The 14,755-nt window shown below is 43.6% G+C and overlaps 1 protein-coding gene across 7 annotated transcripts; it reads right to left on the minus strand.

Annotated features, from left to right (window-relative positions):
- Nucleotides 1-1,513: 1,513 nt before the first annotated feature.
- Nucleotides 1,514-12,517, minus strand: spire2 (spire-type actin nucleation factor 2). Of its 7 annotated transcripts, none has more exons than XM_029154531.3 (16): nt 11,802-12,479; nt 7,836-7,873; nt 7,291-7,674; nt 7,120-7,194; nt 6,881-7,045; nt 6,270-6,356; nt 5,611-5,746; nt 5,275-5,441; nt 4,785-5,007; nt 4,253-4,371; nt 3,720-3,857; nt 3,568-3,635; nt 3,339-3,366; nt 3,223-3,252; nt 2,872-2,969; nt 1,514-2,555 (listed from the first exon to the last, which is right to left on the minus strand). In XM_029154531.3, exons 1-16 carry the CDS (start codon nt 12,097-12,099, stop codon nt 2,267-2,269), a joined length of 2,343 nt encoding a protein of 780 aa, XP_029010364.1. In that variant the 5' UTR covers nt 12,100-12,479; the 3' UTR covers nt 1,514-2,266. The 7 variants fall into 7 exon arrangements, with proteins under 7 accessions (XP_029010364.1, XP_029010365.1, XP_040927051.1 ...); XM_029154532.3 differs by having other exon boundaries at nt 5,629-5,746; nt 11,802-12,476; XM_041071117.1 differs by lacking the exon at nt 11,802-12,479 and adding an exon at nt 8,227-8,254.
- Between the last annotated feature and the right edge of the window lie 2,238 nt (nt 12,518-14,755).

The raw sequence follows: 14,755 nt of genomic DNA on the forward strand, positions 1-14,755 counted from the left end.
AATAGACAGCAATAAAGTTAAAATATTCAGTCACCAAGCACGGACAAGTATGATGATGCGTTTCTGCCAGAAAATTAAGGCTGTACACACATGCATTTGAGTTTGTGTGCTCATTTCATGATACGTTAGCTAAAAGTGTGGATGAAAGAAATGAGTTCACTGATGTCCACATTAAATACATCACACAAAACCCAGAAAGGAAATAGGACCTTACATTTTGAAGTAATTCTATAAAGTAATACATTGAAGAAAATGTAAAGGGCGCAAAGCCTCAGTTTGTATGAATCAACTGTACAGTAAAGAATGAAAGAATTAAATTTATGAAATATATAAAAAAATAAAAACACAACCCGACTAGGAAACAACGTATGAACATCTCATCAATTCAAATATAAACGTATCGTTTATAAAAATAGTTTAAAGAATGTTTTCAAATACTCCTATGTTTTCGTATTTCTTCCCATTTCATGTGTTGGGATTTCTAATTAAATTTTTTCTTACTTTACTTTACTCTATGCAATTACTAATCAAAGTATAATTTCTTATTGATGCTGATTTTGTTCAAAACAACCGCTTGAGTAGGTAGTTTCTGAATGTCTGAATCATAATTATCCCAGTTCTCAACATGGGCAGAAAATGATGGTCCCTTATGTTAGTCCTGCATCCTACGCCAGAAAGCAACCTGACGGTTTTTTTCCAAGTTATAACACATTCAACTCTCAGTTTAAACAGTTTTTATACATTTGAAAATTATATATTGAACTAACGAAACTTATGGCCCCGAATTAGGCTCCATACACACGGCGCATTAAAATTGGATACGGTTTACACTTTTAATTTGAAAGCATAATCACCCAACTTCCTTTTCCGCTCTGTTCATTCACGCAGCTCCGTCCGTCCGTCTGTCTGTCTTAGAGCTGGATGACTGGCAGAGGCAGCCAATGGGTCTGTAGATGATTTATTCATGACGGCGGAGGCGGAGCGTTCAGAGACGCATTATGAAGCCTAATGGGGACAAAGCCGTCTTAAGTTCCTGGCTGAGGTGCTTCTATTAGTGGCCTGCTCATGTTCTGCAGGGATTTCATGTTCATCTGCTCACTGGACAGCTTCCATATGATTAATAAAAGAGATGGAACATTCTATATTAATACTGTTGACTGCAGAGCATCCTCAAGCGGACTTTGGTAGTGGTGTTAAGATATTTGTAGCTATGACAGGCAGCATTACAGATCGTGCTGTAGTTTATATACATTGTTGTTTCATATTAAACATTTGTTTCTTAGTCAGTAATTTAAAACAATTAGTGTTTTGAGCTATTGGTTTTGCGTATATATCTAGATATTTAGAAACTGTGCTTTTTTATTAATAAAATAAAACATTCATTCACCAAAACATTCCACTTTGTGTCCCATTTATTCATGAAGTGCAGCTCTTGGACCACTGAAGCTCAGAGCCGATCACAGCATGCGGCAGTGACCAGTACCGGCAGTAAAACCCAAGGCTGCAGCACTGCTCGTTTTTCTCATTTGATTTTATTGCAGTTGAGATTTACTTGGTGTTTACAAAACCACAGCAGATTGCAAGCGTCCGTAGGGAGTGACTGAGACAGACAGGAGTCGTATCTGCTCGGGTGGAGGTGCAGTCTGCAGTTTCATCACATTACATTCAGTGTCACCGCTATCATACCTCATCCTGTGTCTGGGACTTTACAAGCGCATCTAAAATGCACGCGTTATTCTGCAGCCACTTGGTATAAATCCCTTTTCATATGATTAAAAATAAGACTTATGTTGTATACAAGCTTATAATTTTACAATTCTGTTCTTCTAAATTACATTCATGACATAGACAAGGCAACTACAGAGCTAAAATGCCAGAGTTACATGTTGACTTAGTCTCTTTAACTACTCTCACAGTGTTTAAGTGTGTATGTGAGTGTGGGACATGAAAGTGATGGTAGGAACAGGCCAGTAGCTGTGAATCGATAAATTCAAACCAAAAATCCAAATCCGCCTTATGTTTATGTAGGGTTTTACAACAGAACTCAAAAGACCCAATAATCCAACCCAGTATTTAAAGAACTAGTGGATGGAGACAGGTGACCACTAAAACCCATAAAAAGCCATTTACTGTGTGTAATAACACACCTAATTCATTGGTGTGTGTGTGTGTTTAGGCTATTCATTGGTTCACACTTGACCATCTTGGAGTGTTGCTGTGTTGAAGACGACGCTCATAATGCTTGAAGCTGCTACTCTTGCTGGCGCTAATGGGGAGGGAGTTTGGGGCGAAGCTGAGGCTGTGGGGAAGGGTGGCTCTGTGGGTAAAACTCAAGGTTGGACTGACGTTGGAGCTGAGGCCTCTGAGCGGCGCTGGCTGCTCTGACCTCCCTCTTTGGAGTGTTGTTTAGGATGTCCAGGCTCCGGCGGCTGGAGGAGATCACGTCAGCCACAAACTTGGTGCATTCGGCGCAGATGTCACGCAGCGTGCAGCCGTGAGCATACAGGTGGGGGAACTCCTCCTCCACCGAGCGGCGGGATAGGCTGCGCAAGGACCTGAAGAGAAGACAAACATGGATCAGGTCATATATGTGTACGGTGCATAGGTGTAGCATAAGACCAAGGATTCACGTGGAACTAATTTGGTTAAATAAAGGATGGCAGCAAATAAGGTGAATGTGGGGAAGCTCATGTTTAAACCGTGAGAGGGTTTATTAGAATGCTTAAACAAAACAAAACAAAACAGTCAGTGCCTTAAATTTAAAACCCCACATGAACGTCATTGATGCTGAGGTGAACAGGGACACTAAACACAACACAATTGTGACTCTTAGTCAGCCGGGCTACGAAGACAGAAGTAGAGCAGACTCACTTATAGACCAGAGCTTTGTGTCCATGACTCTGTGGTGTGCTGTGGAAGCCGACAGTGTACACGGGAATATGGGCTAACTTTTTGGAGGGGATCTTCATCTGGAGCACAAAGACCCAAAAACAACAAAATTTAAAAAAGTGCCCAAAGAGAATCAGATACACAAACACAGCGTTGGCTGTCACATATCACAAATGCACATGAATAGACAATATGCAAAAGTCCATATTTTTATATGGATATAAACAAACCTCTAAACAGTTAAATAGAAATGGGGCTAAGAATCACATCAAACCACAGCACAAAAGCACACAATCACACTGAGTGTAAAGTATGTGTATGTATGAAACCTACAGAGCTCAGATGCACACACGGCCTGGGCAGCTAATCCAGTGACAAATTCAAATAATAAACAATTACTCCTTGTAATGGGCAGAATCACATACACAGAACAAACGCCTAATAGTTACCTTTGCACTGCAGGAGCCACAGACTGATCTGTGAAGGAAAAGGACAAACACTCAGTAAAATAGTAGAAGTATGATTTTTAGATATGTTCTTTATTTACTTCCTGTCTGGCACACAGGCACCAATAAAACCCTTCTCATGGTCAATCTAGGCCTGTGGTCACCACTGTAGGCAGCCATTAACTAAAGGCTTCACTGGACATTTCTGACAGCTGAAAGTTCGCTTTGATACCGTTTACACAGTAAGCAGGTGGACGGCCACGAGAACAGAGGGAACTTCACTCTACAGCAGCAGCAAACCTGAGAAAACGCACACAAACACTGAATTTACTGTAAACACAGCGCAGTGGGAAACAATAAGAGCAGGCAGCTCCACCCCAGTACCTTGCCTCTCTTCAGGTTATTGTAGAGTTCTCTGCTCTGAAGAAACTTCTCCATCTCTGCTTTGACTAGCACTCGGCGCACATTGATCACTTCCTCCACCGTTAAGGCAAGACTCTCCACAGGGTGGCTGAACTCCTCCTGAAACCAGATGACAGATGTCAGTGTTGATGCTGATCAGCCTGTTTCACATGACCGTGAGAAGAAGCAATTTCACAAGCTTGAGTTTTGAATTTTGCATTCAATAACAACAAAATAATGTGACTGAGAGCTCGGCACGTGAATGAGCATTGCACATTTCTATAAAAGTTGACTTCTGTTACATTTATGAATTGTTATGTTAAAAAGCTGATTTGTAACAGTAGCTTGTTTAAATGATCACGCTACACTGAACGATCTATCACTCTAATAGAATTAAGACTCATTTGATGACAATGCTAGCTTTTTTTGCTCTGCATCTTTGTACTACTGGGACGACAGCAAAATAACATAAAGTAAAGCATCATATCCGTTATTCCACAGTGTTTGAAACTCACCATCCACTGGTGCTTGTCTCCAGATCTGGAGCTTGACATCCTCTCTGTCGTCTCATCCACAGAGCTCAGAGACAGGCCAGCTGGAGAGGGCGGCATCCAGCCATGAACTGGGAAGGATGCTGGGTTTAGGGGGATAGATGCACAGGACATGGTGGGTTTAATGTGTGAGATGGACCCAATGTTTGGGTTGGCAGTGGCTCCAGCAGTCATGGGACCAGTGGCTCGATTCCTCTACGATCATGAAATGAACCTCAAGTTTCTCTGTGTATGTCTGCCGCCAGTGTGTGGATGTGTGTGTGTCAAAATACTAGAAATGCGCTACACAACTGATAAGAGCAGCAGGGCAGTGCATGAATGAAAGAAAAACACAAATCCCAGTCTAGCAAGTCCATGAGTCACATCATCGAATTCTTTATTTGGTGCCGGTGTGTAACTTTTCGTCAGCTTCGTATGTTTGTTATCTGTCACTGGCAATTAGGTCAACTCACTGTGATTGATGTGAGGACAAATGTGAGCTATTTAATCCACTGACCTCTGTGATAAGGAGGCTGGCCACTGCTAGACAACGTCCTGGACCGGGGCCTGTCCTCCCTCAGTCTGACCCCTTCGCCAAGCTGGGCTGACTCAGACAGAGAAGGAAGCATCTCGCCGTGAATCAAGGCCAGGTCGTGCTCTGAGAAGGAGCGGTCTCGTCTGAGGCGCATAGGGAAACTCTCCACCCTCCTCAGCTCCCCATTGTCTGGGGATTCCTCTTCCTGTGATGGGGACAAAAACGGGGAAATGACTGTATACATGACTATTGTGCATTGCAATTATAGTGCAGTTACCCTAAATCGGATGTAAGGACAGTAAATGTGACACAAAACAGGAGGCAAAGGTACTGTAAAACAGATATTCAATCCTGATGATACACAGATTAATTTTGACATAAAGCTAGCATCCCTCTGGGCCAATAAGGAGACGAGTGAGGACATTCATTAAACTTTGACTAAACGTCTCATCCCACTGCTGCTTGAAATTACCTCAGATATGTTCATCTCTTCCATCTCAGCCAGTGTCGGGGCTTTGAGCAGGACGCGAGGGCGGGACGGTGCCCGGGGTCCGGGCTCCGATATGGACAAGTTGATGCACGAAGTAGATTTGACATTGCAAGGACAAGTCTGAGCCAGGCAGGGCAGCGAGCCAAACGCTGATGAGAGAGAGACCGAAACATCAACAGGAAACATATAAGAGCGTGACAGTACCATGATGATCGTGCAGCATATAAATAATAACTACGGTGACTTCTAGACACGCGTATAAAGTGCATGAAATGCTGACGAATAGCTCTGATTTAGTTACAGTGTAGCATTACTGACAAGTGATTGTCCTCTCACATCTGGAGCTCGGTGGGACCACAGGCCTGAGCTTCCTCTCCTGCTTGATCTCAGCCAGGACCTGGTCATGGAGGGACTGCTGCTGTGGGGGAGGAGGCGCGAGACTGCGCTCTGAAACCTAACACGGAGAAACATTTACAACACGTCCAAACGTCACAGACAAACAAAATGATTATGATAATCAAATATAGGGCAAAGAATTTCTTTTGAATTATTTACAAATTAAAATTCAATATTCACACTGGCTGTAAATATTAAATAGGGCAGTTATTCAGAACCCCTTCAAGACACAGCTCCTGGTTCTAGAACTGCAGCAGGTCCATAAAGTTAGATATTAAGAGAATATTTCTGATGCATAAATCTGCCATCTGGTTCATGAATAATATCGTAATAATGTTTGGTTTCAGCAAAGGGCAGTTAAACATTCAATTAGGCCCACACTCCTATAGGTCAGTTATTACTGCTGAGTTATGATCATGTTCATGGAAGGTTAAGGCATCACTGGAGTTAATGATGTGGCTGACTGTCACTATAGTTATGTCATACAGTATGTGTCATATGAGTTTCCAGAAGGGAATGTAATCAAACCGAGAAGAAACCAAGCTCATCACACACAGCTGTAGTTAACAAAATCCACTCACTGGCTTCAGCGGAGGCCTTGACCTGATAAAATCCAGGATTAACTCATGGGCATTTCTCTTCACCCTGGTAGGGATGTCACCGTCCACCTGTCAGAGACCAAGCACCACAGCAACTAGCTTTTCAACGGGTTTTATAGAAATGTGAGTATAACTTTGTTTTTGATTTTGTTTTTGAAGTATGAGGTTGATAAGTTGCAGAATGAGCTGTCAGCCTGCCTCTGTGTTGGAACCCTCTAGTTTGTCTCTTTGTAACGCTGCTTATTTCTATAGACATCTGCTACTGAGGATACTGAGGTCAGTCGCGTGTCCACTTCTGTAACCACAACTGTAAAATCTCAGAAAAAATACATCAGCTCTCCCGAAAGGGTTTTAATGTCTAATTCCACTGCACAGCAATAACAGCCACTCATGAGCCACATCCTGCTGCCAGAACAACAGAAGGCTGCCTGAGCCCTTCATTAATATTTGGGTTGATTCATGCCTCCACCCAAGGAGAAGGCCTCAGGCTGACACTTCAACAAGCCTGTAGACTATACATGGTGGTGGTTTGATTTATTGTTCACTGCCACTATTTATACTGTACCTGCACTGCATTTACATCTACATCTCACCATGACTTTGCGGAGTTGGAACTTGCGAGCTCGTATGTCCTGCATCAGCATCTCGAAGGGCGTGAGGCTGAACTCTGTGGGCAGAGGGTTGAACGGCTGCTCCTGCACCTTCTTCAGCTTCACCCCCTGTCGGAGCTCCTTCATCAGCTGCACCCACAGACGGGCCTGGGGCCAGAAATCACACACAGGCTTATTAACGCGAGACTTCGATCTCCGGTGGAACACACGGCGTCACTTACCCAGTCTTTGTGTTTGAGGGCATCAAGCTCAGCTGTAGGACGGTCCTCGTCCTCTGTGGTGATCCTTTTTAACATCTATGCAAAAGACAGCATCTTCTGTTAATATTTACCCTGTATTAGTTCCTTGAATGTGTTGATTTATTTTATGGAGGCTTATGAATCCTAACTTACCTCCTTAGCATCTCTGATCTTGATGAGGAAGGTCTGAAGCTCCAGAGTCTCTACAAACAGAGCCCTGCAGACAGCCTGGTAGTGCTCTGGGGCCAAGCTCGGGTTGGCCAGCCGAGCAGCGCACAGCGCCATCACCTGGCGGAAGGTACACACTGGCCTCGTCACTCCGTCCTGCTGCTCTTCCTCCTCCTCCTCTTCCTCCTGCCCGCTGTAGCCCTCATCGGTGGTACCGTTACCAGCAGTCCGGTCACTGTGCGTGTCCTGGTCTCCTCCTGCCATGCGTTCGATGAGGCGCTCCAGCTGTGGGCTCAGCTCCCGCTCCTCGCTGTCGTCCAGGCCCCAGTCCAGAGCTCGGTAGATGGCCACACCCAGGGACTGGACCAGCTGAACGGATGGATGGGAACAAAGGAATAAGGCAAAGGATTGGAAACGTGTCTTTGCTCAAAGTCACTGGGTGTTGAGTTTCTTTCACTTCTAGGTAGAAATTCCAATAATGACTGACAACCAGTGGTAACTCAGTACAAGTTTGTGTTTTTTTGTCTCACCTGACACTCAGCAACAGGTGGAAGAGGACGACCGTCATCTGAAGAGAAAGGAGACACAAGACATGTTCTATAACATTTTAGAAACTTCATTATTCTATAACAATATCTTGTTTAGCCCAACAAAGAACCGTGACATTTTATTATACAATTTAAGTCAAGTCAATTAAAGCTGTGAGTAATAAATTAAAAATGACAGACGTGTAAAACTAATGTTATATGTGCATTTATTGTATAGTTACTAGTTACACCTTTTAAGCCCTGATCCACTTGGTCTCTGATTTGAACTGGAGTCAGGAAAAGCACGAGGTAGTTTTTAAATCCAATGCCTGACTGACTTAGTTCCCCTGAGACTTGAAGCCTCAATGTCAAAGCCACAAAAAGTTTCACTTACACAGTATGCACATCTTGCAAGATCAGAACAGGAGAGAAACAAAAGCGTATGTAACTTATGAGCTGTTTGAAATCACTCCATCTGCTGTTGATGTTAAACACACTGTCTGACTGTGAAATGTAGAATAGAATTTAATTTACTTACAAGCTTTTTAGCTTGAACCTGAAGGAGATTAGCACACACGGGGCAAGTGGGTAGTTTGTTGTCCTATAGTAAGCAACAATCAGGAGTGTTTCACACCAGAAAAACATTGTGATTAAAGTTGTTTGGTGCAATAATAAAAACTGTGTTGGAGGCTTTTATTCTGTTCATTGAATCACAATGGTTTGTCCGTATGTTCCAGTAGCTGCAGAGCCACTCACATGTGTGTGTGTGTGTGTGTGTGTGTGTGTGTGTGTGTGTGTGCGCGCGTGCACGTGTGTGTGTGTGTGTGTGTGTGTGTCCATGTGCTTGTGTGAGACAGTAAAAAGCACTTTCCCCCAGCTCAGATGTCAGTAATGACACCCGAGAGGCCTGAAATGCCTTGATCAGCAGCTCACACTGCGGAGAAACAGGAGAATGCAGGAGACGGAGACAAAGACAGAAAGAGAGTAAAAACAGACTGAGAGGTGAATGATAGAAGTCATTGATAACGATGAGAAAACAAGGAGTGCAGGTTTGGTGGTGATGGTGCTCAGCAACAACAAATAGCTGAGAGCAGGACACTGATGCTGCCTCACTGAATGCCCGACCGCAGCAGTGGGACGATAACATGAACCCCTGAAAACCTGTCGGGCAGCTTCAAATGACGCGCTGGCGAGGTCACAGAGTCACCAGCTCTACCTCCAGCACCAGCTTCTCACAGTCAGCAGACAACAGATAGCTGCTGCATTACATCAGCGGATCTGGGACATGAGACAAAACTTAAATAAAGGACTTCCCCACATTATGTTGACCCTCACCTCAGCAGATAGAGTTGTGTCACACGGCCCCGGGACAGGAGCAGGCTGTCAACTACTGGTTCAGATGGATGCTCCACAGCCCAGTACCAGACGGTATCAGGAGCATCTGAACAGTGGGTCATCTGACAAACATACTGATGCACTCCTTTTTTACACCCTGCAGTGTGGCACACATTTGATTCATTTCAAATTAAATATGAATGTATATTACATTATGTAATATTTCATCCTAAAGACCCACACATATGCCGTCAAACATGTTTTCCCACTGACAGACATATTCGCCTTGTCCCAAGATGGACTTTGCCATCTGTTGCCATGACACCAGGCTGGGAAGAACAATTCTACTTATGGCACGGATATGAGAGATCAAAAGAATGAACTTCACCTCTGGGTACACAATAAACGCAGCAGCTTTATCTACTGTACAAGTCAAATAAGACCCTTGCACTCACACATCACTGAGTGCATTCATCACCACAGAGGGAGGGGCATCACTAAATGAACACTGATACAGTGGCTCCTCACCAACCTTCCTCTAGATATTCTGGATCAGAACAACCTTGATCTCTCATATGTGAACATGTTCACAACTGTCCAGTCTGATAAAAGGACTTCGGCACAGTACTGAATAAAAAAGTAGAAACACTTTACCATTATAGGTTGTAGAGTCCATATAAACAATTGTTTAGTACAAACGATTACAATCTATTGAGGTGCAGAGTGAGGTTATAACAGAAAGCTATTTGTTTTACAAAAGGTGACTGATAGTTGCTTTTTATCTGATGTGAGCTGTATGTGGACTTTGACGTGCAGCTTCCCTTAGTTACACCACCTCAATCACATTGTCCTTCAAACCCAAAACCAGGTTTTAGTCTATTTTGCTCCTTAGTTTTGGTCAGAGTTTAGGAGCGGATGCAGGGGAGCATCCACTTTTCAGCAGATCGTACCCAAACATTCTGAGCACTTTGTAAAGCAGTCACTGCTGACTCAGTGAACTCAGTCTGATTTATAATGAACTATTTCCATTACAGACACTGCATCTTATGTAAGGAGGTCGAGTGTAAAGACTCTGGCAGTAATAACGTTTTCCCCTATAAGGGTCGTGGAAATGCTGGAGCCAGGAGACAAGGCTCACCCTGGACAGGTCACCAGCAAACACACACTGTTCACTCACTGATCACAATCTGTCTGTCTTAAGAGTAAATCCACAGTATTATTATTTTTAAGTTGCCATTTTAATTCATAAATCATAGTTCTAGGAGTCACAGGATGGAACTTATTGAAGTTTTAATTAGTTCAGTTCAATTCAATTTTAATTATATAGCACCAACTATATGAAATTCTGTTGGTCCTGGTGCCAAACTGAATTTAAATGTATTTGTTTTGGGGTTTATTACTGCAAATAATTAAAGAACAGGGCTTTGGGTGTATCATACAATAAATTACTGTCATGACAGAAGAATGGCCTTCTCCAGGTTTGTCCAGGTAAAAAGCGCCTCACTAGCCAGGAATGAGACTTTGCTCTTACTGTACAGATAATGGCATTCAGAGAAGGAGCCTGGAGCAGTTTGCTCACGAGGAGTAAAACACCTGCTGGCAGGTGCAGAAATGCTTTGATTGCAGTGATTGCAACAAAATATGAAGTTAAGAAACCATCATTTTAGTCAACGCCCATTTCATTACTTTGTTTTTTAAATTGATTCTATCAAGCCACAATTTAAAAGAGGTCTAATTTTCAGCAAATTTTGACTTATTACTTTTCTTAGTTTCAAGTTATTTCCAGGACCGCAGTGATTTTTTGCTGAATAGGAATTGTTTTGTCTACTGCTCAACTCTCCTTAACTAGGATTCATTTGGCCAAACAAACAAACAAACATGTCAATCTACTGTAGCTACAAAAATGAAGCTGAAAGACTGTGATTATCAGAGAACAAACCATCGCACGCTACAACAATAAAGCATAATCTTTTATGATACTATAGTATCTCTAAGCAAAACGCTGTTAACACTGTACAAAATAGTACTAAAGTTAAAACTACATGTGTGGGAACGATTTAAGGTTTAATCTAAATGAGAAATTATGTTGACAGTCACCAGGTTTCAGATTATACCAAAATAAGTCAAAGTCCCCTCGGGTTTAGTGACGCTGTTGGTGACCAGTGTCTCCATGAGCCACACTGATGGGAACAATCTGTTACTTTTATGTAGTACTTTTAGTTGTCAGATTACAGCTGTCCCACACAGGGAGCGGTACCACGTCTACTAGTCCTCATACAGAACTTATTGATTGGGTCAAGCCCACAGGCGGAACCCTGGGACATAATACAGGTCCAGATACACTCAGTGGGAGACTGCACCATTGTCCTTTCCTCTGAAGAGGCCAAAGCTGAGTAATGAATAATGAACAAGTTACCGGCATCACACAGCGCTGCAGTGCTTGTACTCAGCCTTAGTACTAATACTGCAGAAGCTCCGTCCTGTGTCCTCTGATCACAGCTTTGACTGTGCCCTCCACTACCGTTATGCGTTCCACACGCCGCTGGAGCAGGTGGGAGCAGGTCGGTGCTCGGCCTGCGGCCGGAGCTCCACGCAGCCCAATGACACAGCGCCAGGCTGAGCAGCTCGTCCTACCGTTGTGTCCGGACTCCCGCCGGAGCGCCACGGTTCCGTCCCTGCGCAGGAGGATGGACGACGGCTCCTCCACCCGGCGGAGCGTCCCGGCCGGCGGGCGGGGCGGCCTCAGCCCGCTGCAGCACTGGTGGCACACCGCCCACGCCTGCTCCTCGTTGATGGGCTGCTCGTAGGACTTCAGCACCTCCTCCAGAGACAGTTCCCGGGGTTCAGCCAGGTCCCGCGCTTCTCCGCGGTCCGTGGGGGCGGTGACCCGCGAGTCGCCGTCCTTGGCGCTTCTGTTAGTGGATCTGGCCATGGCTGCGATGCTCTGGAGCCCATTCTTTACTCCGTGAGCAACTGGGCCATTAATGATATCCTGACTCCGGTTCGGCCCGGTCTTCCGTCCGCTTCGTCATGTCGGTCTCTTCTAACTACAGAACCGCAGCTGCACCTCTTCACCACAACGGTGTCAAGTTACCCTCCGAAGATGTAGCACTTCCGGTCCCGACTTTTAAACCCGTTTCTTTTCCACATGTTGCCTCAGTCTGTACCTGCGCCCAATTTATAATTATATGAACGTACTGCTGCCGCTGGGCTCGAAGGCTCGAAGTGGAGCCGTCACCTGGTAGAATCTCACAGAACCGTCGGCTTAACTCGCTGTGCTTTTATTTCGAAGGTGAGCTCGCGACCGTTCTGTCATCGAGGTGACTGTGACGCGCTTTGGACGCGGCAGCTGAGAGCGACAGGCAGCTGCGTCCACCTGCTTTCACCTACCGGGGACAAAGTTGTTGGACACGAGTCGCTTCTGTAAAGAAGCAATGTTGTGTAACGTCACTAATTAAATTTCTGCGACATTTGGACACAATTAATTTAAAACATATTGATTACTTTGGCAAAATAGTGTATTTTTGTTTGATCTTTCTTGCAGTAAGTTAAAAACACCAAGTTTTTACATTCAGGACCTCAAACTATTGAAGCCCATAGAAACTTTATTTTTAAAAATCTTAAAAGAAATTGTGGGCGTGTGCTCAAAATTACAGTTTAAAGAAACTAGATTCCACTCAGTCTTCATCATCACTATTCCAACAGAGCAGAAGACACATCCAGGAAATGTGTAAACCCATTCTCATTAGATTGAGACATTTTCTCTTCCTTTTTGCAAGTCAGTTAACACTGATATCATTGAAAAGGTCTAAACTTCATAGTTTTAGCATTGGTGAAGAAACAGAAACTAAATATTAGAAACTAAATATTAGAAACTAGCAAGACCTGGATGAAATCATCATGACTGTTTCCACTTCACACAAATCTTCAGTTCACACCCGTCAGTTGTTCACTCTTCCTTGAATTTCCCCCCAGGGATGAATAAAGTTTTTTTGATTTGATTTCATTTAAACTCCACTTGTCCAAACAGTTAACAGAGGCCTAAACAGCAGCTCCAAGGCCTAAGTGACACATTGTGTTTGCTAAAGGCTCTAACTGTGTCAAACAAAACATTTTGCAAACAAGTATATGAACACGTCTAGTCAGTCATAACACAGTGGATAACAAAATCTCAGAATCTCTGAATCAGTGCATCTTTGATTGTCATTGGAGCCTGTTGCTATTTGCTGTCTTTTTATAGAGGTTTTGTCAAACTTTCCTTTTTATCTTTAGATCCAGATGAAGAAATGCTTTGATACAATTCTTACTGAATCCACAACATTCATTTTTCAAAGTGTGGCTGAAATATTGTAAATGTTACAGAAAATACAAATATATTCAAATTTATTTAGTATAAGACATAGTCACTATTGATACACAGTCTCCATGCTCATCCATGCTGACAGAGAACAACACAGAACTGGCACCTTTTAAAGGCCTAAAGACTGATGCTAATTGAAGATTTGTGTGTGTCAAACAGGCGCTTCAGTGATTTTATACTGATCTGGGTAGTTTCTAATAGTTAGGAATATATAGTTTCTGTTTAGTTATCAACGCTACAACTATGGAGTTTGGAGAACTCTAATACGGTATTTACCAGGTGTTCTGAACAAAACATTAAAATAAGTTAATGTTGCATTCTGGATTGTGGACATAACACAATGTCATGAGAGTTGTGCATGTGGCGCCCTCTGGTGGCGGCAGGCAGCAGTGACACTACATGACCAGAAACTGGGCCTCAACTTCCCACAGACATGAATCCATCCATCCATCATATTCACAGCACAAACGAGGAAGGAGACGAGGAAACAGCACCAGTGATTGGAAGAGTCCAACCAGAACCAGACCCCACATTTTGGATTCTGACAGATTGGTTTGGAAATTAGATCATTGTATGAAACAACAAGTTTTCATCCTTGATCCTAAATGAAGGATGTTAAGAAACAGAAAGATCCAAGTTGTATTCAAACAGTACATGTCACTGTCCTCGATATCCACTGTAACTACTGCACCACAGACTTCATTTCCCACATGATCCTGGTGGACTGAACACAGAGCAACTGTTTCAGATCAGTTCACACAGAGTTGTTTCCACTGGTTCTGGTTCCTCTGTCAGTCAGTTGTGGATGAAGCTCTGCTCCCAGTAACATGGACCAGTTAGAACCTCTTCACACACACTTCTGCTGCTTCTACATCAAGTTCATCACCACCTCCACCTGCAGAGAGAATGAGAGAGCAGAGAGCAGATCAGTAAGTGTCTACAGAGACTCCCTTCATCATCTGTCACATCCAGGACAAAGAGCAGCAGGACTTCAGTCGTGTCATGGCTCATTGCTGAGTCATGGCTTCAGAGATGACTTCCTGTTGGTCCCGTTGGTCCATTACAGACAGAGTCGCTGTGTGGTGACCAACATCTTCTCTGCTTTGAAACATCAGCTGACACAGAATCATGAGAAGCTTTGGAGCAAACTAATGACAGAAGGACACAGATACAGATGTGATGACTGGACCAGCACCACATGGTTACTACATGGAACCATTCTATCAGC

This window comes from Betta splendens, chromosome 6 (genome assembly GCF_900634795.4).
Source record: "Betta splendens chromosome 6, fBetSpl5.4, whole genome shotgun sequence".
Lineage (NCBI taxonomy): Eukaryota > Metazoa > Chordata > Actinopteri > Anabantiformes > Osphronemidae > Betta > Betta splendens.